Genomic DNA, 26081 nt, shown 5'->3' with positions numbered 1-26081 from the left:
CTGAAACTGTGTTTTTTCAATTGAATAATCGTCATTGAAGACTATAAACTATAGTTTCATCAAAAAAATAATAAAAAATAAAATACATGCATACATGGCCAAGCAATTAATGTTCAAAGTATGGTTTTGAAATTTGGGGGTCTACGCAAAGATATGCGTAGTGCAAATCTTGTTGGGCTTATCCGTTTATGTCCCAACGTTTTAAGAAACAATGATTGAACAGATGTAATATGCAAAAACGAAACTAAACTACAATACTTAAACTTGACTGCCGCATTATGTCCACTGCTAACAAAGCCATGAGTGTTCTTGGGTTTATAAAGCGTTGGTCAAAAGCATTTGAATACCCTTATACGACCAACTTATTATTTACAAAAACAAATTATTTTACAAAACAAAATTTCTCTTATTTGCCCTGCGTAGTTTGAACTGGGATCAAAACGTAAGGCTACCTTCCTACGAAAGTTGATTACAATTGCTTAATTTACCTACACTTGTAAATCGTAGAACAATCCTTGGTACTATTTTTATACAAAATCTAATAAGAGGTGACATGGATTTTGCAGATCTTTTAAACCGCCTTACATTCAACGTTCCTGTTAGACTAACACGAAATTATTATCCTCTAAATTTGCCACGATGTACATCTAATTTTTGTCTGAACGAGCCCTTTCGCGTTCTATGTAATAACTATAATAAACAATCATTTAATTTGCATTTCAACATCTATCCCGGTATTAAAAACTAATAATTTAACTCATTTGCTTAATTCTTAGTTGTGCCTTTCATTTTCATTTGTGTCCCGTCTCTATTTGTTTTATGTATATTCCTCGCGAACTCTCATTTTTGCCCAAATTTAAAAAAAGGGCACCGCGCGTAACAAGCACGTGCTTGGTGTCGTTGGGCCACTTATTTGTACTATTCAAAGTGCATCAACGTGCATATAAATAATACAACAAAATTGTGTCGGTTTTCCCTTGCCCGGTTTTGCTTTTTGTTTCTATGAATAGATTGGGGATAAAAAATTAACGTTTATTTTGAATGTTTTGGTTTGGACGCCTTTTAGGTGGGTTGAATTCTAAGCCTTGAATTGTAAATTATTTTGTGGAACTGAACTCAATCGAACCTGGGAAATGGGCTGTATGTTTCACATTCCTATTGTGGACTGTTGTGGGATCTTTCTTCAAAATTGCCTCAAACAAAAATCTTAAAATAATTCACCTTAAATTTTTTAATCATCAAAATAGGCTTCTTTTAGTTAGTTTTTTAGCCTACATCAAAAATAACAAACTAGTAACAAACTTTTGGATGTTAAAATTTAGGTAAGTCTTTTTTTGTTATTTATTAGTCCTGGTGGCTTCCTTGTAGGCTCTGCTCATTGACTTTTGACTTTAGTCTCTGAAACTAGAGCCGTCTAACCTGGTGGCTTCTGTAAATATAATAAATGTATAGACAATAAGCCGCATGATGATAATGAACTAGTTTTAATACCTTAAATACACCACTGGTTATACTTATGTACTATTGTTATTTTGTGTTAAATTAATCCAACGCCAAACCGAAATGTTTGTAAACAAAACAAATTCACATACATACAGTAAAAAATAGTTTTGTTAAAAAACACATTAAAAACAGATATAAACTTACATTTTTTAAACCGTCACAGCACATTTCTATGCAACACGCCAAATTCAAGGGGTGTATACAAATGGCAAGTGCATTCGATAGAATTGCGTCATCCCTGAGTCGCAATTTAGTGTTTTCTTCTTAATTTTTAAAAACGTTTTAAATTAATTTTCTTGAAACTAAAACTAAAACTCTACCAATTTTTCAATATACTCGTCGTTATTTTAACATAGTATGCAATTTCGATATATATTGCAGATATCAAACAATTTTACAAGAATTTTCTTACTTTTTGCATTAAAATATTTTTTTTTATATGCTTTTAAAGATCATTGAACGTTACACATTATTATTTATTTTAAACTTAAAAACAAATTGATTTCCGCTCGCTTCGGAAGGAATATTTCTTCCTAAATTTTTCCTTTGAATTTATTGTGGAATTAAGCTCCTTACGATTAGACTGAGAAATAGTATTTAAATAAATAAAGTAGATATTTTATTTCCGATATGGATTTTTGTATCGCTGTTGGTGCGGTCACGCTAGTAACCAATCGTGACGCAATCTTGTCAAATATATACATGTTGTTAATAAAAGAAAAATGATAGTTTCTCAAGTAGCGGGCAGGTTTTTTACTTCTATGCGATCTATTAGAAGGTCACAGGTATTGATACGATCGCATTTTACCTATTATCCTTCTTCATTGGGAACTGGTAAAAAAATGAATATGTTCAACGCTATAAATAATGCTATGGATTTGGCGCTATCCGATGACAAATCAACATTATTGTTCGGTGAGGATGTGGGATTTGGTGGAGTTTTTCGGTTAGTAAATCGACCAATAAAAACTTTTTAGTAACTAATGTTTCTTAATAGGTGTTCAATTAACCTACGAGATAAGTATGGAAGTCACCGCGTCTTCAATTCTCCTCTATGTGAGCAGGGAATCGCAGGGTATGCTATACATATGAACATTCTCTTTATTTTTTTTCAGAGCTCGTAAAATACAGTCAAACGATTTTTCCTAGTCAGGCTGCTCAGTTAAAAACCCCAAAAATTAAGACTGAGTGCTCTTGGTCTTGGGTTTTTGGTTGACCGGAACAGTCTTCCCTTACTGACCGCTCAATACGAGCAATACGTTCGTCGCACACACATATATTGATACCCTACAAGCATTTTTTTTTATCGCGGAAGACACTTCTAAGTCACTTCTAGAAGATGAAAACTATCGTCCGCGATATCGCGTTCGGATCGCGAAAGTCACTCCCGTCGGGAAGAAATGTGCCACTTCGGCGGCACTTCTTGGAGTCAAAAATTATAGGGCACTTTTTTGTGCGTAATATGCATTAAAAGCCGATGGTTAACTTGGGCAAGCCAAAGTTTGTATAGCCTTGCATTTATAGATATAGTAATATAGTGTAATAGTTAGTAACACCATGTTTAATTTTTAAGGATTGTTGCAATGAATTGTTTTTTTTTTAGTAATTTTTATAGCCTTGCAGAGGGTATAATAATTTCAGTCAGCAGTTTGCAACGCAGTGAAGGAGACGTTTCCGATCCCATAAAGTATATATATTCTTGATCAACAAGGCGAGTCGATCTAGCCATGTCCGTCTATTTCTACGCAAACTAGTCTTTCAGTTTTAAAGCTATCGGGCTGAAACTTTTCCAAAAGTCTTCTTTCCATTGCAGGTAGTATATAAGTCGCCCTTGCCGTTATAAAAAATAATCAATAATTTTATTAAATTGAATTCGAAATTTTTAAAAATATATAAATATTTATATTCCCAATAGTATAAGATAATATGTCAAAAAGCCCCAAAGCTATAATTTGTTTCATATTATTTTTCCACCAATTTTCCGATCGTTCCTATGAAAGCTATATGATATAGTCGTCCGATTTTGATAAATTTTAATTCGAAATTCATAAATAATTAAAAAGTGTTATTTCCAAGCTTAGAAGTTTAAAGAACACCAAAGATATAATTTTTTAATTTTTACTCCGATATTTCTAATGGGAGCTATAAGATATAGTTGTCCGATCCGGCTGGTTCCGACTTATATAATACCTTCAGCCCGATAGCTTTAAAGCTAAAAGAAACGGACGGACAGAAGTACAGACGGACAGACAGACAGACGGACATGGCTAGATCGTCTAGTGATGCTGATCAAGAATATATGTACTTTATGGGGTCGGAAACGTCTCTTTCACTGCGTTGCAAACTTCTGACTGAAATCATTATACCCTCTGCAAGGGTATAAAAAACAGAGACGGGTAGAGTTTTTTTCTTGTAATTTAAAAAATTCTTGATCAAAATAGGATGGATAATAATGGGTGCAAATTTTATCAAAAAATTAATTTGTAATACTCAGTTTTTCTCAGTGCTCGCAGGCTAACGGGTTAGGTTAGGTCATGGTTTATAAATTCTAGCCTACTTTGGGCGAAGCCGCATCGCGGCCTTCGAGAAATTTCTCATTGCGCGGGACTCTCGCTGGCCAAAATGCGGTTCACTCCACTCACTCACCCGTCTCGCTCTCATGCACACACACACTCGTGACTCCGGGTGCTCCGCCGCTGGTCCTGGGCCGGCACACTCTCCTCGAGGTCGTCTTGGTAAACTCTTTCCTGGGTCACTTGGCACCAGTCACTCGACTGCACCACGTTTCGCACTCCGAAGGCAAAAGACTCCTGTTGTCCACATGAATTTGATCTGCTCGCACTTCTGATCCCGTCCGCCGCCTTTGCAAGAGTCCCCTGCTCGCACTTCTGGTCCGGTGCACCGCGTTTGCAAGAGTAACCAGCTCGCACTTCTGGTCCGGTGCGCCTTGTTTTCCAAAGTGACCTGCTCGCACATCTCGTCCGGTGCGCCGCGTTTTCCAAAGTGACAGAGTCAAGCTTCGCCGCAGCGTTTTGTTCAAGTTTTCGGCTGCCCTACTCGGCTACTCCTTTTCTCTGGCTCTTCCCTTGGCGCGTGCCAATTTTCGGGGGTTGTTTTCCTACTCGATCGCATGTCCTCTCTCGCTTGCTCCTGTGCGGCGCTGCTCACGCGAGCACTTTTCGTGGTGAATATTTCGTTGCTCTCCCGGTGTGTGTGGCTGCTGCTGATGTGAGAAGGGAGGGGAAAAGATAAACAGAACCTATCGCTTAGGCTGAGCTAAAATAATTATTGTGTACCAATATAACTACAAATCTTATAATTATTGGCTAAGCTTATATATTCAGTGCACTGTACAAAGTTTTTACAAAGTTATTCGGGAGGGTTTTGTTTTGTTGTTAGCTGCTGGCTGTCGTAGCTTCTGGCTGCTGTTGTTGGCGACGCCTTTGGGCGTTGCGGCTGGCGATGTTGTAGCTGCTGGCTGCTGTTGTTGTTGGCGCTGGTTGGCGATGTTGTTTGCGCAAACTGGCGTTGTTGTTGGCGCTGGCGGCCGATGTTGTTGGCGCTAACTGGCGTTGTTGTTGGCGCTACTTATGAGGGGTCAAACGACAATACAACATTTCCATTTATAAGTATTAGAAACCCTGATCAGCGGGTGTGGCTTAGAAAACGTGCACAGTTAAATGAGTTTGGGTTGAGTTATATAAGAATTTGTTGTAAGTTGACTAATTTGTAAACTGATAAACCCAGAAATTCTTAATTCCACCATTTTTGAAGTACCTACCCGACGCACAATGGATCCAATGAGATATCTAGCGGAATAAAAGTCGATTTTTAACTTTTGAAAAATACGTTGAGTTTCGATTTTATTTGATTAATTATATTCTGCAAAGCTCAAAAAAGCTTTTTAATGAGCTTTTCAGTGCATCCCTGATCGGCTGCGAGCTTTGAAACTTAACCTATTTGCGGCACGTGTCTACACAAATATTTGAGGTTATTTGTGATTCGTTTTAAATTATCAAAACAAGTGATATTTTTGAGTATTTTGATAGAAAAATCTTTTGTTTCCCTTAAAATAAGGTATGTACTAAATATAAATTGTATGTTCGTGACCTGTCTTTCCATGTACATCTAAAAAATGTGTAATTTGTAAGTTGCTTTTGCAAGATTTGGCTTTGAGCAGTTTACTAACTTCATTGGACTATAACTAACGTTATTCAATCATATTCAAGCTAATGTCCAAAATGATAACCAACTACGTCCAACTCTTAAGATTATTGCATTTTTAAGGTGAAATGTCAGTCCCGAAGCGTGTTCTGTTTTGCAGGTGGCTTGGCGAAAATGTCGCATCAAGAAGATTGTTGGTGCTAAATGAATATGTATTTGGCACAATTTTGAAGAATATAAACATATCTGACAACGATATCAAAGAAATTAATAAAAAATTGGCTAATTCATGGTGCAGACATCATAAAGCATGTGGGTCTTCCTATTGGCATGATGTCTGAAGAAGCCCTGAAAGCCAGGAATAAGGATTTCCGGAATATAAGGGAGAATCATTCTCGAAAGAATAATAGATCTAATACAATGGAAGATGTTATGCACGCATTACTCCACTAATAACATCATTGTCTAAAATGTCAACAAATTCGGTTAAATCTATTAAATTTGATAAAGTGGTTGCTGGTCTTCTAATAAATTTCCCACATTTAAATAATGATTCTGAATCTTCAGATTCCGAATAATAGTAGCGAATAATATATGGAAAATAAACTCATTAGTTAAAATGTAAATTAAAAAATAAAACACTTAAAAATTAAAAAAAAAAAGAGAACATTTATATTGTTGAATATGGTTTTACATTTGTATGGGAGAATATACGTAAAATGAATTAAAAACTGTTAGTACAAAGTTTCATTAAAATATCTATTAATTTACTAAAGTTATTAATTTAATTCTGCTAGCAGAGCTATTGGACCCACTGTGCGACGTGGCGGTAGAGCTTCGATTGTCGTTGACTCAGCTTTAACATCTGAAGAACTAGTTCTCAAGGAAAGAAATTCTGGGAGTAACTTTATCATCATCGAATATATGCGAATCACCTGGCCGCTATCCAGTCTATCTGAAATAAAATTTCAGATATCAATCAGTAAATAATTTTAGATTACTTTAATATAACTAAAGCGACATGGTACACCTTAGACATTTTAATAAAAAAAACATTTCCTTTTAACGTTATTGTCAAAAACATACGATTGGTCGAATTTAAAAACCATTGAATTCCTTTGCGCAGTTTTCCAGGTAAAATATTTTTAGGTATCAAGAGCGTTTATCAAAACAAACCTGATCATTTACGGTTGCGGGAAAAAAGAAGGTATCCGTTGCATGCATACCAACAGAACGCATTATTTACAGGGACATTTTTAAGCAGAGACAGGCACGAGATCTAACGGTTTGGGTAGCAGGTCGGCCAGAAAAAATCCACAACAACCCCCAGCGTCGCAGCCACGCGGCACACAGAATGTGCGAGCAGAGAAAATTCACTGACAAAAAGTTTTTGAGCAGAATTATATTTGTTTATTAATTGGTCAAAAATGTATATTTGTTTTTGTAAAGAAATATCTCTCCTCCGTCTAAGAAACACGACTGCAAAAGAAATCCAAAAGCTTTTCCTTTAGTGCAAAAGTCAACGCCAGCCGCGCAGTTCTCTTTACAATTTTTCTTGTTTCTTGTTGTTGTTGCAAACTCGAGATCGATGAGTCACGGCGTGTCCTTCTCTGGTCCATAAAGATTGGACTACATCCGAGCCAGCCATGGCGGTCTTATGCCAGAAATCATATATAAAATGTTATGCCACAAGATTATCTTTCGAATAATCCATCGTTGTTTTATTGCAACTTAAAGTTCTATACCTCTAAAAAAAAATACCTGTTATATATGTGCATTGTAAATTGTAGTTTGCACATATGTATGTATGAATGAATAGATGTAAAATAAGAATTGACATAAATATACATGAGTAAAAACATATTTTTGCACGTTCGATTGCGTACATACATATTTGTTATTCAATGTAATTAATTTGGTTTTATGTATGTGTATGTGTATGTACATTGTACACATATGTTTGTTTAATTCACTTCACAACACGCGGTGTCTAACTATTCGTTTTCAAATTAAATATGCAAGTGATGAGAAATGCAAGAGAAGAAAAAACGCGAGCTTCTTTGTATAATCCATTTGCCTTTTTCGTTTGCTTATCAAGAAAACCATATGTTTGGCCTATGCCTGCTTGTACCACGGTGGCGGAACAAAATATAGTATCGGAGGCTACATACAGCAAACTTATTATAATACTTACATTACAACAAACTTTACATCACTGTATATCTAATATTGGATTTAGTTTTTTTTCCCTAAACAAAAAGTTAAAATTCAAAATTTTTACCAGGATTTTTTTTTGTTTCGGTAATTTATACAATTAAATTTACTTTAATTTTATATTACCAAATAGGAGATGCTAATATTTCTTGACAGTTTTATATGTGTACAGAAAACATACATTCGTCTTTACCGAAAAATACTTTTTTTTTGTTATTTTCGCAAAATAAACCTGCATGCATCATACTTAAGCACGTCTAGAAGGCACCGCAATATTCTGCACATGTTGTTTGGCCCTCATTTTAAGTTAACGTATAGTTTAGGGCTTTCTTTTGTGTCGCGGATGCTTCGCCTGCAATGGAGAGCATGGCGGAGATTGTATTACCAGTGTTTATTTTGTCCAGAATGCATTTTCCTTGCGTAGACTAGCTCAGCAGTATGTCCATGTAGAGAGCGATGCCCCATGCTGCTTATAATGGGCTTCTCGATTGGATTATCTCCAGGATTGCCAATATTACTTGGACTAAACCTGCTGTGGTATTGCTTCTGGGTGGTTAAGTTCCACAATAATGGGTAACATCTTGGCGTCCTTATTAATCTACACTGACCTGCTGAAGGCGTATTTTGTGTGACTTTTGTGTTTTTCCTCAATTTTTTAATTTTTGGTTTCTACACGGCTTTTGCAAGCCACAGCCAATGATCAAATTACTCCCTAAATCGTGCTTTATTTTTTGAGGAGTACATAAGATCATAGTTAAAAATACTCTTATAACCGCGTATTAATTATTAATAGCTTTTTTCTTATTTGTAGAACAAAAGTATATATTCCAAGTTTTCATTTTAAAACGTTAACGGAAATCTGGTTTTTCGAGTAAACTTAGAATGAAACATTTTCAACCATATTGCCACAATATCATCAACTTTATACAACAACAACAACATTTAATATTCAATAGCCGTCTACATGATTTAAATTTATAATGACCTTTAAAGACCTTATAAAGACCTTTTACTAAAAGTTTTTAGCTAGTTCATGAAAACCATCTCCTTCATACTCCCTTTAGCTAAGTATGATTGCAAAGGCACTCGACTATAGAAGTTTCTTTTGTTTAAAATTTATTTTTAAGCTTTGCGATTGGTGTGGCAAATACTGGAGCTACCGCAATTGCCGAAATTCAATTTGCGGACTATATATTTCCGAGCTTTGACCAGATAGTAAATGAAGCTGCCAAATTTCGATACCGAAGTGGAGGGCTCTTTGACTGTGGATCGTTAACATTTAGAGTTCCTTGTGGTGCTGTCGGTCACGGAGCACTCTACCATTCTCAAAGTCCAGAATCATACTTTGCTCACACCCCGGGCCTTCGTGTTGTGGTAATTTTAAAATATAAGGAAATGCTTAAAATTGAATTTGTTTTTTTTTTTTGTATTAAAAAAGATTCCTCGTGGACCCATAAAGGCAAAAGGTCTTCTACTTGCATGTGTTCGTGATCCAAACCCTTGCATAGTTTTTGAGCCTAAAACTTTGTATCGAGCAGCTGTTGAGGAAGTACCAACGGAATACTATACATCGGAACTCGGCAAAGCTGACATACTTCGGGTTGGAAAAGATGTCACACTAATTGGCTGGGGTACACAAGTCCATGTTTTATTAGAAGTATGTGCTAATGTCCAAACATTTTTTGTTTTCTTTTCTGAAATAAATTATTTTTTCAGGTTGCTGAATTGGCCAAAATACACTTGAATGTCGATTGCGAAGTAATCGATTTGGTATCTATTTTACCATGGGACACAACCTTAATTTGTACCGTAAGTAGCCAAGTTTCATATCCATTACAAAATATTATATATATTTTTTGTATCAATGCTTTAGTCTGCTCAAAAAACAGGAAAAGTTATAATTGCTCATGAAGCTCCATTTACTCAGGGATTCGGCTCAGAACTAGCATCATACATCCAAGAAAAATGTTTTTTTCACCTAGAAGCACCCGTGAAGCGGGTTACTGGGTGGGATACACCGTTTCCACATGTCTTTGAGCCTTTTTATTTGCCTGATAAACACCGATGCTTGTCAGCTATACAAGAAATTGTTAACTTTTAACACCCATGTGGCCCATTTGTCTTTATGTAATGAAGGAATATGAAGATGAATAAATGCATTTATTTACAAAATACTAGATATGTATTCTTTATTTGCTTATTTATTTATTCAACAATAATACTTTGAACACACTTTAATTCCATCAAAGTGGGTTATCAAAGAAACTGTAAAAGAATTTGTTTTCTTAAAAGTTCTTGTATTTGAACATTAAAAGTTTTTAAATGGTTTCAGAGGTCAACAATTTCCACACCAATAGACAACACCAACACCGTAGTTTTACCTCGTGTATCAAAAACCGCAGAACAGTTTTTTATGTTTTTTTTTTTTTGTATTCTTATTAAAATATATTAAGTCTCTGTTGCTCAAACTTCCTTTCTGACTCCATATAGAATACATTCTTAGGACCACCAGCCGAGTTGATCTATCCATGTTTGTATGAACGCTGATATCTTAAAAAGTAGAATATTCTGACTTAAAATGCAGATACCTGGGCTTCCATTTATATAAAATTTTTGAGAATATAAAAAAAAATAGACGCAGCGAGAAATCCATTTTTGGCAAAACCTGCAAACAATGATGTCTGCAAGGCCTAAAATCATAGTTAAAACTCTTCTATTATTTATCATAAAAATATAACTACATTTTAAAATATATGAATATTTAGCTTATTTGGCCCTTTCATACTTGTAATCCCCTGCCGAGGGTAGTATGATTTCAGTCAGAAGTCAGATCTCCTGCTTTATGTGCAGCGCATGTTTGCTTTAGCACGGTGCCACGCACATTTTAGCGCTCACAATTCGGGAAGAAATGTGCCACTTCGGCGGCACTTCTTGGAGTCAAAAATTATAGGGCACTTTTTTGTGCGTAATATGCATTAAAAGCCGATGGTTAACTTGGGCAAGCCAAAGTTTGTATAGCCTTGCATTTATAGATATAGTAATATAGTGTAATAGTTAGTAACACCATGTTTAATTTTTAAGGATTGTTGCAATGAATTGTTTTTTTTTTAGTAATTTTTATAGCCTTGCAGAGGGTATAATAATTTCAGTCAGCAGTTTGCAACGCAGTGAAGGAGACGTTTCCGATCCCATAAAGTATATATATTCTTGATCAACAAGGCGAGTCGATCTAGCCATGTCCGTCTGTCCGTCTATTTCTACGCAAACTAGTCTTTCAGTTTTAAAGCTATCGGGCTGAAACTTTTCCAAAAGTCTTCTTTCCATTGCAGGTAGTATATAAGTCGCCCTTGCCGTTATAAAAAATAATCAATAATTTTATTAAATTGAATTCGAAATTTTTAAAAATATATAAATATTTATATTCCCAATAGTATAAGATAATATGTCAAAAAGCCCCAAAGCTATAATTTGTTTCATATTATTTTTCCACCAATTTTCCGATCGTTCCTATGAAAGCTATATGATATAGTCGTCCGATTTTGATAAATTTTAATTCGAAATTCATAAATAATTAAAAAGTGTTATTTCCAAGCTTAGAAGTTTAAAGAACACCAAAGATATAATTTTTTAATTTTTACTCCGATATTTCTAATGGGAGCTTTAAGATATAGTTGTCCGATCCGGCTGGTTCCGACTTATATAATACCTTCAGCCCGATAGCTTTAAAGCTAAAAGAAACGGACGGACAGAAGTACAGACGGACAGACAGACAGACGGACATGGCTAGATCGTCTAGTGATGCTGATCAAGAATATATGTACTTTATGGGGTCGGAAACGTCTCTTTCACTGCGTTGCAAACTTCTGACTGAAATCATTATACCCTCTGCAAGGGTATAAAAAACAGAGACGGGTAGAGTTTTTTTCTTGTAATTTAAAAAATTCTTGATCAAAATAGAATGGATAATAATGGGTGCAAATTTTATCAAAAAATTAATTTGTAATACTCAGTTTTTCTCAGTGCTCGCAGGCTAACGGGTTAGGTTAGGTCATGGTTTATAAATTCTAGCCTACTTTGGGCGAAGCCGCATCGCGGCCTTCGAGAAATTTCTCATTGCGCGGGACTCTCGCTGGCCAAAATGCGGTTCACTCCACTCACTCACCCGTCTCGCTCTCACGCACACACACACTCGTGACTCCGGGTGCTCCGCCGCTGGTCCTGGGCCGGCACACTCTCCTCGAGGTCGTCTTGGTAAACTCTTTCCTGGGTCACTTGGCACCAGTCACTCGACTGCACCACGTTTCGCACTCCGAAGGCAAAAGACTCCTGTTGTCCACATGAATTTGATCTGCTCGCACTTCTGATCCCGTCCGCCGCCTTTGCAAGAGTCCCCTGCTCGCACTTCTGGTCCGGTGCACCGCGTTAGCAAGAGTAACCAGCTCGCACTTCTGGTCCGGTGCGCCTTGTTTTCCAAAGTGACCTGCTCGCACATCTCGTCCGGTGCGCCGCGTTTTCCAAAGTGACAGAGTCAAGCTTCGCCGCAGCGTTTTGTTCAAGTTTTCGGCTGCCCTACTCGGCTACTCCTTTTCTCTGGCTCTTCCCTTGGCGCGTGCCAATTATCGGGGGTTGTTTTCCTACTCGATCGCATGTCCTCTCTCGCTTGCTCCTGTGCGGCGCTGCTCACGCGAGCACTTTTCGTGGTGAATATTTCGTTGCTCTCCCGGTGTGTGTGGCTGCTGCTGATGTGAGAAGGGAGGGGAAAAGATAAACAGAACCTATCGCTTAGGCTGAGCTAAAATAATTATTGTGTACCAATATAACTACAAATCTTATAATTATTGGCTAAGCTTATATATTCAGTGCACTGTACAAAGTTTTTACAAAGTTATTCGGGAGGGTTTTGTTTTGTTGTTAGCTGCTGGCTGTCGTAGCTTCTGGCTGCTGTTGTTGGCGACGCCTTTGGGCGTTGCGGCTGGCGATGTTGTAGCTGCTGGCTGCTGTTGTTGTTGGCGCTGGTTGGCGATGTTGTTTGCGCAAACTGGCGTTGTTGTTGGCGCTGGCGGCCGATGTTGTTGGCGCTAACTGGCGTTGTTGTTGGCGCTGGCGGCCGATGTTGTTGGCGCTACTTATGAGGGGTCAAACGACAATACAACATTTCCATTTATAAGTATTAGAAACCCTGATCAGCGGGTGTGGCTTAGAAAACGTGCACAGTTAAATGAGTTTGGGTTGAGTTATATAAGAATTTGTTGTAAGTTGACTAATTTGTAAACTGATAAACCCAGAAATTCTTAATTCCACCATTTTTGAAGTACCTACCCGACGCACAATGGATCCAATGAGATATCTAGCGGAATAAAAGTCGATTTTTAACTTTTGAAAAATACGTTGAGAGTCGATTTTATTTGATTAATTATATTCTGCAAAGCTCAAAAAAGCTTTTTAATGAGCTTTTCAGTGCATCCCTGATCGGCTGCGAGCTTTGAAACTTAACCTATTTGCGGCACGTGTCTACACAAATATTTGAGGTTATTTGTGATTCGTTTTAAATTATCAAAACAAGTGATATTTTTGAGTATTTTGATAGAAAAATCTTTTGTTTCCCTTAAAATAAGGTATGTACTAAATATAAATTGTATGTTCGTGACCTGTCTTTCCATGTACATCTAAAAAATGTGTAATTTGTAAGTTGCTTTTGCAAGATTTGGCTTTGAGCAGTTTACTAACTTCATTGGACTATAACTAACGTTATTCAATCATATTCAAGCTAATGTCCAAAATGATAACCAACTACGTCCAACTCTTAAGATTATTGCATTTTTAAGGTGAAATGTCAGTCCCGAAGCGTGTTCTGTTTTGCAGGTGGCTTGGCGAAAATGTCGCATCAAGAAGATTGTTGGTGCTAAATGAATATGTATTTGGCACAATTTTGAAGAATATAAACATATCTGACAACGATATCAAAGAAATTAATAAAAAATTGGCTAATTCATGGTGCAGACATCATAAAGCATGTGGGTCTTCCTATTGGCATGATGTCTGAAGAAGCCCTGAAAGCCAGGAATAAGGATTTCCGGAATATAAGGGAGAATCATTCTCGAAAGAATAATAGATCTAATACAATGGAAGATGTTATGCACGCATTACTCCACTAATAACATCATTGTCTAAAATGTCAACAAATTCGGTTAAATCTATTAAATTTGATAAAGTGGTTGCTGGTCTTCTAATAAATTTCCCACATTTAAATAATGATTCTGAATCTTCAGATTCCGAATAATAGTAGCGAATAATATATGGAAAATAAACTCATTAGTTAAAATGTAAATTAAAAAATAAAACACTTAAAAATTAAAAAAAAAAAGAGAACATTTATATTGTTGAATATGGTTTTACATTTGTATGGGAGAATATACGTAAAATGAATTAAAAACTGTTAGTACAAAGTTTCATTAAAATATCTATTAATTTACTAAAGTTATTAATTTAATTCTGCTAGCAGAGCTATTGGACCCACTGTGCGACGTGGCGGTAGAGCTTCGATTGTCGTTGACTCAGCTTTAACATCTGAAGAACTAGTTCTCAAGGAAAGAAATTCTGGGAGTAACTTTATCATCATCGAATATATGCGAATCACCTGGCCGCTATCCAGTCTATCTGAAATAAAATTTCAGATATCAATCAGTAAATAATTTTAGATTACTTTAATATAACTAAAGCGACATGGTACACCTTAGACATTTTAATAAAAAAAACATTTCCTTTTAACGTTATTGTCAAAAACATACGATTGGTCGAATTTAAAAACCATTGAATTCCTTTGCGCAGTTTTCCAGGTAAAATATTTTTAGGTATCAAGAGCGTTTATCAAAACAAACCTGATCATTTACGGTTGCGGGAAAAAAGAAGGTATCCGTTGCATGCATACCAACAGAACGCATTATTTACAGGGACATTTTTAAGCAGAGACAGGCACGAGATCTAACGGTTTGGGTAGCAGGTCGGCCAGAAAAAATCCACAACAACCCCCAGCGTCGCAGCCACGCGGCACACAGAATGTGCGAGCAGAGAAAATTCACTGACAAAAAGTTTTTGAGCAGAATTATATTTGTTTATTAATTGGTCAAAAATGTATATTTGTTTTTGTAAAGAAATATCTCTCCTCCGTCTAAGAAACACGACTGCAAAAGAAATCCAAAAGCTTTTTCTTTAGTGCAAAAGTCAACGCCAGCCGCGCAGTTCTCTTTACAATTTTTCTTGTTTCTTGTTGTTGTTGCAAACTCGAGATCGATGAGTCACGGCGTGTCCTTCTCTGGTCCATAAAGATTGGACTACATCCGAGCCAGCCATGGCGGTCTTATGCCAGAAATCATATATAAAATGTAATGCCACAAGATTATCTTTCGAATAATCCATCGTTGTTTTATTGCAACTTAAAGTTCTATACCTCTAAAAAAAATACCTGTTATATATGTGCATTGTAAATTGTAGTTTGCACATATGTATGTATGAATGAATAGATGTAAAATAAGAATTGACATAAATATACATGAGTAAAAACATATTTTTGCACGTTCGATTGCGTACATACATATTTGTTATTCAATGTAATTAATTTGGTTTTATGTATGTGTATGTGTATGTACATTGTACACATATGTTTGTTTAATTCACTTCACAACACGCGGTGTCTAACTATTCGTTTTCAAATTAAATATGCAAGTGATGAGAAATGCAAGAGAAGAAAAAACGCGAGCTTCTTTGTATAATCCATTTGCCTTTTTCGTTTGCTTATCAAGAAAACCATATGGTTGGCCTATGCCTGCTTGTACCACGGTGGCGGAACAAAATATAGTATCGGAGGCTACATACAGCAAACTTATTATAATACTTACATTACAACAAACTTTACATCACTGTATATCTAATATTGGATTTAGTTTTTTTTCCCTAAACAAAAAGTTAAAATTCAAAATTTTTACCAGGATTTTTTTTTGTTTCGGTAATTTATACAATTAAATTTACTTTAATTTTATATTACCAAATAGGAGATGCTAATATTTCTTGACAGTTTTATATGTGTACAGAAAACATACATTCGTCTTTACCGAAAAATACTTTTTTTTTGTTATTTTCGCAAAATAAACCTGCATGCATCATACTTAAGCACGTCTAGAAGGCACCGCAATATTCTGCACATGTTGTTTGGCCCTCATTTTAAGTTAACGTATAGTTTAGGGCTTTCTTTTGTGTCGCGGATGCTTCGCCTGCAATGGAGAGCATGGCGGAGATTGTATTACCAGTGTTTATTTTGTCCAGAATGCATTTTCCTTGCGTAGACTAGCTCAGCAGTATGTCCATGTAGAGAGCGATGCCCCATGCTGCTTATAATGGGCTTCTCGATTGGATTATCTCCAGGATTGCCAATATTACTTGGACTAAACCTGCTGTGGTATTGCTTCTGGGTGGTTAAGTTCCACAATAATGGGTAACATCTTGGCGTCCTTATTAATCTACACTGACCTGCTGAAGGCGTATTTTGTGTGACTTTTGTGTTTTTCCTCAATTTTTTAATTTTTGGTTTCTACACGGCTTTTGCAAGCCACAGCCAATGATCAAATTACTCCCTAAATCGTGCTTTATTTTTTGAGGAGTACATAAGATCATAGTTAAAAATACTCTTATAACCGCGTATTAATTATTAATAGCTTTTTTCTTATTTGTAGAACAAAAGTATATATTCCAAGTTTTCATTTTAAAACGTTAACGGAAATCTGGTTTTTCGAGTAAACTTAGAATGAAACATTTTCAACCATATTGCCACAATATCATCAACTTTATACAACAACAACAACATTTAATATTCAATAGCCGTCTACATGATTTAAATTTATAATGACCTTTAAAGACCTTATAAAGACCTTTTACTAAAAGTTTTTAGCTAGTTCATGAAAACCATCTCCTTCATACTCCCTTTAGCTAAGTATGATTGCAAAGGCACTCGACTATAGAAGTTTCTTTTGTTTAAAATTTATTTTTAAGCTTTGCGATTGGTGTGGCAAATACTGGAGCTACCGCAATTGCCGAAATTCAATTTGCGGACTATATATTTCCGAGCTTTGACCAGATAGTAAATGAAGCTGCCAAATTTCGATACCGAAGTGGAGGGCTCTTTGACTGTGGATCGTTAACATTTAGAGTTCCTTGTGGTGCTGTCGGTCACGGAGCACTCTACCATTCTCAAAGTCCAGAATCATACTTTGCTCACACCCCGGGCCTTCGTGTTGTGGTAATTTTAAAATATAAGGAAATGCTTAAAATTGAATTTGTTTTTTTTTTTGTATTAAAAAAGATTCCTCGTGGACCCATAAAGGCAAAAGGTCTTCTACTTGCATGTGTTCGTGATCCAAACCCTTGCATAGTTTTTGAGCCTAAAACTTTGTATCGAGCAGCTGTTGAGGAAGTACCAACGGAATACTATACATCGGAACTCGGCAAAGCTGACATACTTCGGGTTGGAAAAGATGTCACACTAATTGGCTGGGGTACACAAGTCCATGTTTTATTAGAAGTATATGCTAATGTCCAAACATTTTTTGTTTTCTTTTCTGAAATAAATTATTTTTTCAGGTTGCTGAATTGGCCAAAATACACTTGAATGTCGATTGCGAAGTAATCGATTTGGTATCTATTTTACCATGGGACACAACCTTAATTTGTACCGTAAGTAGCCAAGTTTCATATCCATTAAAAAATATTATATATATTTTTTGTATCAATGCTTTAGTCTGCTCAAAAAACAGGAAAAGTTATAATTGCTCATGAAGCTCCATTTACTCAGGGATTCGGCTCAGAACTAGCATCATACATCCAAGAAAAATGTTTTTTTCACCTAGAAGCACCCGTGAAGCGGGTTACTGGGTGGGATACACCGTTTCCACATGTCTTTGAGCCTTTTTATTTGCCTGATAAACACCGATGCTTGTCAGCTATACAAGAAATTGTTAACTTTTAACACCCATGTGGCCCATTTGTCTTTATGTAATGAAGGAATATGAAGATGAATAAATGCATTTATTTACAAAATACTAGATATGTATTCTTTATTTGCTTATTTATTTATTCAACAATAATACTTTGAACACACTTTAATTCCATCAAAGTGGGTTATCAAAGAAACTGTAAAAGAATTTGTTTTCTTAAAAGTTCTTGTATTTGAACATTAAAAGTTTTTAAATGGTTTCAGAGGTCAACAATTTCCACACCAATAGACAACACCAACACCGTAGTTTTACCTCGTGTATCAAAAACCGCAGAACAGTTTTTTATGTTTTTTTTTTTTGTATTCTTATTAAAATATATTAAGTCTCTGTTGCTCAAACTTCCTTTCTGACTCCATATAGAATACATTCTTAGGACCACCAGCCGAGTCGATCTATCCATGTTTGTATGAACGCTGATATCTTAAAAAGTAGAATATTCTGACTTAAAATGCAGATACCTGGGCTTCCATTTATATAAAATTTTTGAGAATATAAAAAAAAATAGACGCAGCGAGAAATCCATTTTTGGCAAAACCTGCAAACAATGATGTCTGCAAGGCCTAAAATCATAGTTAAAACTCTTCTATTATTTATCATAAAAATATAACTACATTTTAAAATATATGAATATTTAGCTTATTTGGCCCTTTCATACTTGTAATCCCCTGCCGAGGGTAGTATGATTTCAGTCAGAAGTCAGATCTCCTGCTTTATGTGCAGCGCATGTTTGCTTTAGCACGGTGCCACGCACATTTTAGCGCTCACAATTCTGGAAGAAATGTGCCACTTCGGCGGCACTTCTTGGAGTCAAAAATTATAGGGCACTTTTTTGTGCGTAATATGCATTAAAAGCCGATGGTTAACTTGGGCAAGCCAAAGTTTGTATAGCCTTGCATTTATAGATATAGTAATATAGTGTAATAGTTAGTAACACCATGTTTAATTTTTAAGGATTGTTGCAATGAATTGTTTTTTTTTTAGTAATTTTTATAGCCTTGCAGAGGGTATAATAATTTCAGTCAGCAGTTTGCAACGCAGTGAAGGAGACGTTTCCGATCCCATAAAGTATATATATTCTTGATCAACAAGGCGAGTCGATCTAGCCATGTCCGTCTGTCCGTCTATTTCTACGCAAACTAGTCTTTCAGTTTTAAAGCTATCGGGCTGAAACTTTTCCAAAAGTCTTCTTTCCATTGCAGGTAGTATATAAGTCGCCCTTGCCGTTATAAAAAATAATCAATAATTTTATTAAATTGAATTCGAAATTTTTAAAAATATATAAATATTTATATTCCCAATAGTATAAGATAATATGTCAAAAAGCCCCAAAGCTATAATTTGTTTCATATTATTTTTCCACCAATTTTCCGATCGTTCCTATGAAAGCTATATGATATAGTCGTCCGATTTTGATAAATTTTAATTCGAAATTCATAAATAATTAAAAAGTGTTATTTCCAAGCTTAGAAGTTTAAAGAACACCAAAGATATAATTTTTTAATTTTTACTCCGATATTTCTAATGGGAGCTATAAGATATAGTTGTCCGATCCGGCTGGTTCCGACTTATATAATACCTTCAGCCCGATAGCTTTAAAGCTAAAAGAAACGGACGGACAGAAGTACAGACGGACAGACAGACAGACGGACATGGCTAGATCGTCTAGTGATGCTGATCAAGAATATATGTACTTTATGGGGTCGGAAACGTCTCTTTCACTGCGTTGCAAACTTCTGACTGAAATCATTATACCCTCTGCAAGGGTATAAAAAACAGAGACGGGTAGAGTTTTTTTCTTGTAATTTAAAAAATTCTTGATCAAAATAGGATGGATAATAATGGGTGCAAATTTTATCAAAAAATTAATTTGTAATACTCAGTTTTTCTCAGTGCTCGCAGGCTAACGGGTTAGGTTAGGTCATGGTTTATAAATTCTAGCCTACTTTGGGCGAAGCCGCATCGCGGCCTTCGAGAAATTTCTCATTGCGCGGGACTCTCGCTGGCCAAAATGCGGTTCACTCCACTCACTCACCCGTCTCGCTCTCATGCACACACACACTCGTGACTCCGGGTGCTCCGCCGCTGGTCCTGGGCCGGCACACTCTCCTCGAGGTCGTCTTGGTAAACTCTTTCCTGGGTCACTTGGCACCAGTCACTCGACTGCACCACGTTTCGCACTCCGAAGGCAAAAGACTCCTGTTGTCCACATGAATTTGATCTGCTCGCACTTCTGATCCCGTCCGCCGCCTTTGCAAGAGTCCCCTGCTCGCACTTCTGGTCCGGTGCACCGCGTTTGCAAGAGTAACCAGCTCGCACTTCTGGTCCGGTGCGCCTTGTTTTCCAAAGTGACCTGCTCGCACATCTCGTCCGGTGCGCCGCGTTTTCCAAAGTGACAGAGTCAAGCTTCGCCGCAGCGTTTTGTTCAAGTTTTCGGCTGCCCTACTCGGCTACTCCTTTTCTCTGGCTCTTCCCTTGGCGCGTGCCAATTTTCGGGGGTTGTTTTCCTACTCGATCGCATGTCCTCTCTCGCTTGCTCCTGTGCGGCGCTGCTCACGCGAGCACTTTTCGTGGTGAATATTTCGTTGCTCTCCCGGTGTGTGTGGCTGCTGCTGATGTGAGAAGGGAGGGGAAAAGATAAACAGAACCTATCGCTTAGGCTGAGCTAAAATAATTATTGTGTACCAATATAACTACAAATCTTATAATTATTGGCTAAGCTTATATATTCAGTGCACTGTACAAAGTTTTTACAAAGTTATTCGGGAGGGTTTTGTTTTGTTGTTAGCTGCTGGCTGTCGTAGCTTCTGGCTGCTGTTGTTGGCGACGCCTTTGGGCGTTGCGGCTGGCGATGTTGTAGCTGCTGGCTGCTGTTGTTGTTGGCGCTGGTTGGCGATGTTGTTTGCGCAAACTGGCGTTGTTGTTGGCGCTGGCGGCCGATGTTGTTGGCGCTAACTGGCGTTGTTGTTGGCGCTGGCGGCCGATGTTGTTGGCGCTACTTATGAGGGGTCAAACGACAATACAACATTTCCATTTATAAGTATTAGAAACCCTGATCAGCGGGTGTGGCTTAGAAAACGTGCACAGTTAAATGAGTTTGGGTTGAGTTATATAAGAATTTGTTGTAAGTTGACTAATTTGTAAACTGATAAACCCAGAAATTCTTAATTCCACCATTTTTGAAGTACCTACCCGACGCACAATGGATCCAATGAGATATCTAGCGGAATAAAAGTCGATTTTTAACTTTTGAAAAATACGTTGAGTTTCGATTTTATTTGATTAATTATATTCTGCAAAGCTCAAAAAAGCTTTTTAATGAGCTTTTCAGTGCATCCCTGATCGGCTGCGAGCTTTGAAACTTAACCTATTTGCGGCACGTGTCTACACAAATATTTGAGGTTATTTGTGATTCGTTTTAAATTATCAAAACAAGTGATATTTTTGAGTATTTTGATAGAAAAATCTTTTGTTTCCCTTAAAATAAGGTATGTACTAAATATAAATTGTATGTTCGTGACCTGTCTTTCCATGTACATCTAAAAAATGTGTAATTTGTAAGTTGCTTTTGCAAGATTTGGCTTTGAGCAGTTTACTAACTTCATTGGACTATAACTAACGTTATTCAATCATATTCAAGCTAATGTCCAAAATGATAACCAACTACGTCCAACTCTTAAGATTATTGCATTTTTAAGGTGAAATGTCAGTCCCGAAGCGTGTTCTGTTTTGCAGGTGGCTTGGCGAAAATGTCGCATCAAGAAGATTGTTGGTGCTAAATGAATATATATTTGGCACAATTTTGAAGAATATAAACATATCTGACAACGATATCAAAGAAATTAATAAAAAATTGGCTAATTCATGGTGCAGACATCATAAAGCATGTGGGTCTTCCTATTGGCATGATGTCTGAAGAAGCCCTGAAAGCCAGGAATAAGGATTTCCGGAATATAAGGGAGAATCATTCTCGAAAGAATAATAGATCTAATACAATGGAAGATGTTATGCACGCATTACTCCACTAATAACATCATTGTCTAAAATGTCAACAAATTCGGTTAAATCTATTAAATTTGATAAAGTGGTTGCTGGTCTTCTAATAAATTTCCCACATTTAAATAATGATTCTGAATCTTCAGATTCCGAATAATAGTAGCGAATAATATATGGAAAATAAACTCATTAGTTAAAATGTAAATTAAAAAATAAAACACTTAAAAATTAAAAAAAAAAAGAGAACATTTATATTGTTGAATATGGTTTTACATTTGTATGGGAGAATATACGTAAAATGAATTAAAAACTGTTAGTACAAAGTTTCATTAAAATATCTATTAATTTACTAAAGTTATTAATTTAATTCTGCTAGCAGAGCTATTGGACCCACTGTGCGACGTGGCGGTAGAGCTTCGATTGTCGTTGACTCAGCTTTAACATCTGAAGAACTAGTTCTCAAGGAAAGAAATTCTGGGAGTAACTTTATCATCATCGAATATATGCGAATCACCTGGCCGCTATCCAGTCTATCTGAAATAAAATTTCAGATATCAATCAGTAAATAATTTTAGATTACTTTAATATAACTAAAGCGACATGGTACACCTTAGACATTTTAATAAAAAAAACATTTCCTTTTAACGTTATTGTCAAAAACATACGATTGGTCGAATTTAAAAACCATTGAATTCCTTTGCGCAGTTTTCCAGGTAAAATATTTTTAGGTATCAAGAGCGTTTATCAAAACAAACCTGATCATTTACGGTTGCGGGAAAAAAGAAGGTATCCGTTGCATGCATACCAACAGAACGCATTATTTACAGGGACATTTTTAAGCAGAGACAGGCACGAGATCTAACGGTTTGGGTAGCAGGTCGGCCAGAAAAAATCCACAACAACCCCCAGCGTCGCAGCCACGCGGCACACAGAATGTGCGAGCAGAGAAAATTCACTGACAAAAAGTTTTTGAGCAGAATTATATTTGTTTATTAATTGGTCAAAAATGTATATTTGTTTTTGTAAAGAAATATCTCTCCTCCGTCTAAGAAACACGACTGCAAAAGAAATCCAAAAGCTTTTTCTTTAGTGCAAAAGTCAACGCCAGCCGCGCAGTTCTCTTTACAATTTTTCTTGTTTCTTGTTGTTGTTGCAAACTCGAGATCGATGAGTCACGGCGTGTCCTTCTCTGGTCCATAAAGATTGGACTACATCCGAGCCAGCCATGGCGGTCTTATGCCAGAAATCATATATAAAATGTAATGCCACAAGATTATCTTTCGAATAATCCATCGTTGTTTTATTGCAACTTAAAGTTCTATACCTCTAAAAAAAATACCTGTTATATATGTGCATTGTAAATTGTAGTTTGCACATATGTATGTATGAATGAATAGATGTAAAATAAGAATTGACATAAATATACATGAGTAAAAACATATTTTTGCACGTTCGATTGCGTACATATGTACATATTTGTTATTCAATGTAATTAATTTGGTTTTATGTATGTGTATGTGTATGTACATTGTACACATATGTTTGTTTAATTCACTTCACAACACGCGGTGTCTAACTATTCGTTTTCAAATTAAATATGCAAGTGATGAGAAATGCAAGAGAAGAAAAAACGCGAGCTTCTTTGTATAATCCATTTGCCTTTTTCGTTTGCTTATCAAGAAAACCATATGGTTGGCCTATGCCTGCTTGTACCACGGTGGCGGAACAAAATATAGTATCGGAGGCTACATACAGCAAACTTATTATAATACTTACATTACAACAAACTTTACATCACTGTATATCTAATATTGGATTTAGTTTTTTTTCCCTAAACAAAAAGTTAAAATTCAAAATTTTTACCAGGATTTTTTTTTGTTTCGGTAATTTATACAATTAAATTTACTTTAATTTTATATTACCAAATAGGAGATGCTAATATTTCTTGACAGTTTTATATGTGTACAGAAAACATACATTCGTCTTTACCGAAAAATACTTTTTTTTTGTTATTTTCGCAAAATAAACCTGCATGCATCATACTTAAGCACGTCTAGAAGGCACCGCAATATTCTGCACATGTTGTTTGGCCCTCATTTTAAGTTAACGTATAGTTTAGGGCTTTCTTTTGTGTCGCGGATGCTTCGCCTGCAATGGAGAGCATGGCGGAGATTGTATTACCAGTGTTTATTTTGTCCAGAATGCATTTTCCTTGCGTAGACTAGCTCAGCAGTATGTCCATGTAGAGAGCGATGCCCCATGCTGCTTATAATGGGCTTCTCGATTGGATTATCTCCAGGATTGCCAATATTACTTGGACTAAACCTGCTGTGGTATTGCTTCTGGGTGGTTAAGTTCCACAATAATGGGTAACATCTTGGCGTCCTTATTAATCTACACTGACCTGCTGAAGGCGTATTTTGTGTGACTTTTGTGTTTTTCCTCAATTTTTTAATTTTTGGTTTCTACACGGCTTTTGCAAGCCACAGCCAATGATCAAATTACTCCCTAAATCGTGCTTTATTTTTTGAGGAGTACATAAGATCATAGTTAAAAATACTCTTATAACCGCGTATTAATTATTAATAGCTTTTTTCTTATTTGTAGAACAAAAGTATATATTCCAAGTTTTCATTTTAAAACGTTAACGGAAATCTGGTTTTTCGAGTAAACTTAGAATGAAACATTTTCAACCATATTGCCACAATATCATCAACTTTATACAACAACAACAACATTTAATATTCAATAGCCGTCTACATGATTTAAATTTATAATGACCTTTAAAGACCTTATAAAGACCTTTTACTAAAAGTTTTTAGCTAGTTCATGAAAACCATCTCCTTCATACTCCCTTTAGCTAAGTATGATTGCAAAGGCACTCGACTATAGAAGTTTCTTTTGTTTAAAATTTATTTTTAAGCTTTGCGATTGGTGTGGCAAATACTGGAGCTACCGCAATTGCCGAAATTCAATTTGCGGACTATATATTTCCGAGCTTTGACCAGATAGTAAATGAAGCTGCCAAATTTCGATACCGAAGTGGAGGGCTCTTTGACTGTGGATCGTTAACATTTAGAGTTCCTTGTGGTGCTGTCGGTCACGGAGCACTCTACCATTCTCAAAGTCCAGAATCATACTTTGCTCACACCCCGGGCCTTCGTGTTGTGGTAATTTTAAAATATAAGGAAATGCTTAAAATTGAATTTGTTTTTTTTTTTGTATTAAAAAAGATTCCTCGTGGACCCATAAAGGCAAAAGGTCTTCTACTTGCATGTGTTCGTGATCCAAACCCTTGCATAGTTTTTGAGCCTAAAACTTTGTATCGAGCAGCTGTTGAGGAAGTACCAACGGAATACTATACATCGGAACTCGGCAAAGCTGACATACTTCGGGTTGGAAAAGATGTCACACTAATTGGCTGGGGTACACAAGTCCATGTTTTATTAGAAGTATGTGCTAATGTCCAAACATTTTTTGTTTTCTTTTCTGAAATAAATTATTTTTTCAGGTTGCTGAATTGGCCAAAATACACTTGAATGTCGATTGCGAAGTAATCGATTTGGTATCTATTTTACCATGGGACACAACCTTAATTTGTACCGTAAGTAGCCAAGTTTCATATCCATTAAAAAATATTATATATATTTTTTGTATCAATGCTTTAGTCTGCTCAAAAAACAGGAAAAGTTATAATTGCTCATGAAGCTCCATTTACTCAGGGATTCGGCTCAGAACTAGCATCATACATCCAAGAAAAATGTTTTTTTCACCTAGAAGCACCCGTGAAGCGGGTTACTGGGTGGGATACACCGTTTCCACATGTCTTTGAGCCTTTTTATTTGCCTGATAAACACCGATGCTTGTCAGCTATACAAGAAATTGTTAACTTTTAACACCCATGTGGCCCATTTGTCTTTATGTAATGAAGGAATATGAAGATGAATAAATGCATTTATTTACAAAATACTAGATATGTATTCTTTATTTGCTTATTTATTTATTCAACAATAATACTTTGAACACACTTTAATTCCATCAAAGTGGGTTATCAAAGAAACTGTAAAAGAATTTGTTTTCTTAAAAGTTCTTGTATTTGAACATTAAAAGTTTTTAAATGGTTTCAGAGGTCAACAATTTCCACACCAATAGACAACACCAACA

General features: G+C 36.1%; 2 protein-coding genes and 3 long non-coding RNA genes across 30 annotated transcripts; 4 read left to right on the top strand and 1 right to left on the bottom strand.

Annotated features, from left to right (window-relative positions):
• Positions 1–2161: 2161 nt before the first annotated feature.
• On the top strand, positions 2162–25739 carry LOC108031427 (2-oxoisovalerate dehydrogenase subunit beta, mitochondrial). Of its 19 annotated transcripts, none has more exons than XM_050889775.1 (6): positions 2172–2449; positions 2501–2578; positions 16924–17170; positions 17234–17452; positions 17512–17604; positions 25602–25739. In XM_050889775.1, exons 1-6 carry the CDS (start codon positions 2226–2228, stop codon positions 25611–25613), a joined length of 873 nt encoding a protein of 290 aa, XP_050745732.1. In that variant the 5' UTR covers positions 2172–2225; the 3' UTR covers positions 25614–25739. The 19 variants fall into 19 exon arrangements, with proteins under 19 accessions (XP_050745735.1, XP_050745733.1, XP_050745734.1 ...); XM_050889774.1 differs by lacking the exon at positions 25602–25739 and adding an exon at positions 17685–17832; XM_050889769.1 differs by lacking the exons at positions 16924–17170; positions 17234–17452; positions 17512–17604; positions 25602–25739 and adding exons at positions 9009–9252; positions 9320–9538; positions 9598–9690; positions 9755–10055.
• Positions 2585–6334, top strand: LOC127011721 (uncharacterized). Its single transcript, XR_007764991.1, has 2 exons — positions 2585–5580; positions 5828–6334. It is a non-coding gene; the product is annotated as an uncharacterized LOC127011721 (long non-coding RNA).
• On the bottom strand, positions 6317–8615 carry LOC122818695 (uncharacterized). 3 transcript variants are annotated; one of them, XR_007764990.1, is made up of 3 exons: positions 8008–8601; positions 7862–7916; positions 6317–6622 (listed from the first exon to the last, which is right to left on the bottom strand). It is a non-coding gene; the product is annotated as an uncharacterized LOC122818695 (long non-coding RNA). The 3 variants fall into 3 exon arrangements; XR_007764988.1 differs by having other exon boundaries at positions 6317–7428; positions 7558–7916; positions 8008–8600; XR_007764989.1 differs by lacking the exon at positions 7862–7916 and having other exon boundaries at positions 8008–8615.
• On the top strand, positions 7673–25886 carry LOC108035852 (2-oxoisovalerate dehydrogenase subunit beta, mitochondrial). Of its 6 annotated transcripts, none has more exons than XM_050889783.1 (5): positions 7673–7729; positions 24841–25087; positions 25151–25369; positions 25429–25521; positions 25586–25886. In XM_050889783.1, exons 1-5 carry the CDS (start codon positions 7683–7685, stop codon positions 25811–25813), a joined length of 834 nt encoding a protein of 277 aa, XP_050745740.1. In that variant the 5' UTR covers positions 7673–7682; the 3' UTR covers positions 25814–25886. The 6 variants fall into 6 exon arrangements, with proteins under 6 accessions (XP_050745740.1, XP_050745741.1, XP_050745739.1 ...); XM_050889784.1 differs by lacking the exon at positions 7673–7729 and adding an exon at positions 15164–15263; XM_050889782.1 differs by lacking the exon at positions 7673–7729 and adding an exon at positions 15583–15644.
• On the top strand, positions 20675–22163 carry LOC127011722 (uncharacterized). Its single transcript, XR_007764992.1, has 2 exons — positions 20675–21409; positions 21657–22163. It is a non-coding gene; the product is annotated as an uncharacterized LOC127011722 (long non-coding RNA).
• Positions 25887–26081: the final 195 nt, after the last annotated feature.

Source organism: Drosophila biarmipes, unplaced genomic scaffold, assembly GCF_025231255.1.
Source record: "Drosophila biarmipes strain raj3 unplaced genomic scaffold, RU_DBia_V1.1 ptg000007l, whole genome shotgun sequence".
Taxonomy (NCBI): Eukaryota; Metazoa; Arthropoda; class Insecta; order Diptera; family Drosophilidae; genus Drosophila; species Drosophila biarmipes.
This window is presented reverse-complemented; position numbering and strand designations above follow the sequence as displayed.

Excerpts from the sequence above, each read along its gene's own strand:
- LOC108031427 (XM_050889768.1), top strand. The coding sequence starts at position 2,226 with ATGATAGTTTCTCAAGTAGCGGGCAGGTTTTTTACTTCTATGCGATCT. Across the intron at positions 2,450-2,500 it reads GGATTTGGTGGAGTTTTTCG|GTGTTCAATTAACCTACGAG; the intron begins GTTAGTAAATCG and ends GTTTCTTAATAG. Across the intron at positions 9,539-17,511 it reads AAGTCCATGTTTTATTAGAA|GTTGCTGAATTGGCCAAAAT; the intron begins GTATGTGCTAAT and ends TTATTTTTTCAG.
- LOC108035852 (XM_050889781.1), top strand. The coding sequence starts at position 16,260 with ATGCTGCTTATAATGGGCTTCTCGATTGGATTATCTCCAGGATTGCCA. Across the intron at positions 25,088-25,150 it reads CCCCGGGCCTTCGTGTTGTG|ATTCCTCGTGGACCCATAAA; the intron begins GTAATTTTAAAA and ends GTATTAAAAAAG. Across the intron at positions 25,522-25,585 it reads ACACAACCTTAATTTGTACC|TCTGCTCAAAAAACAGGAAA; the intron begins GTAAGTAGCCAA and ends TCAATGCTTTAG.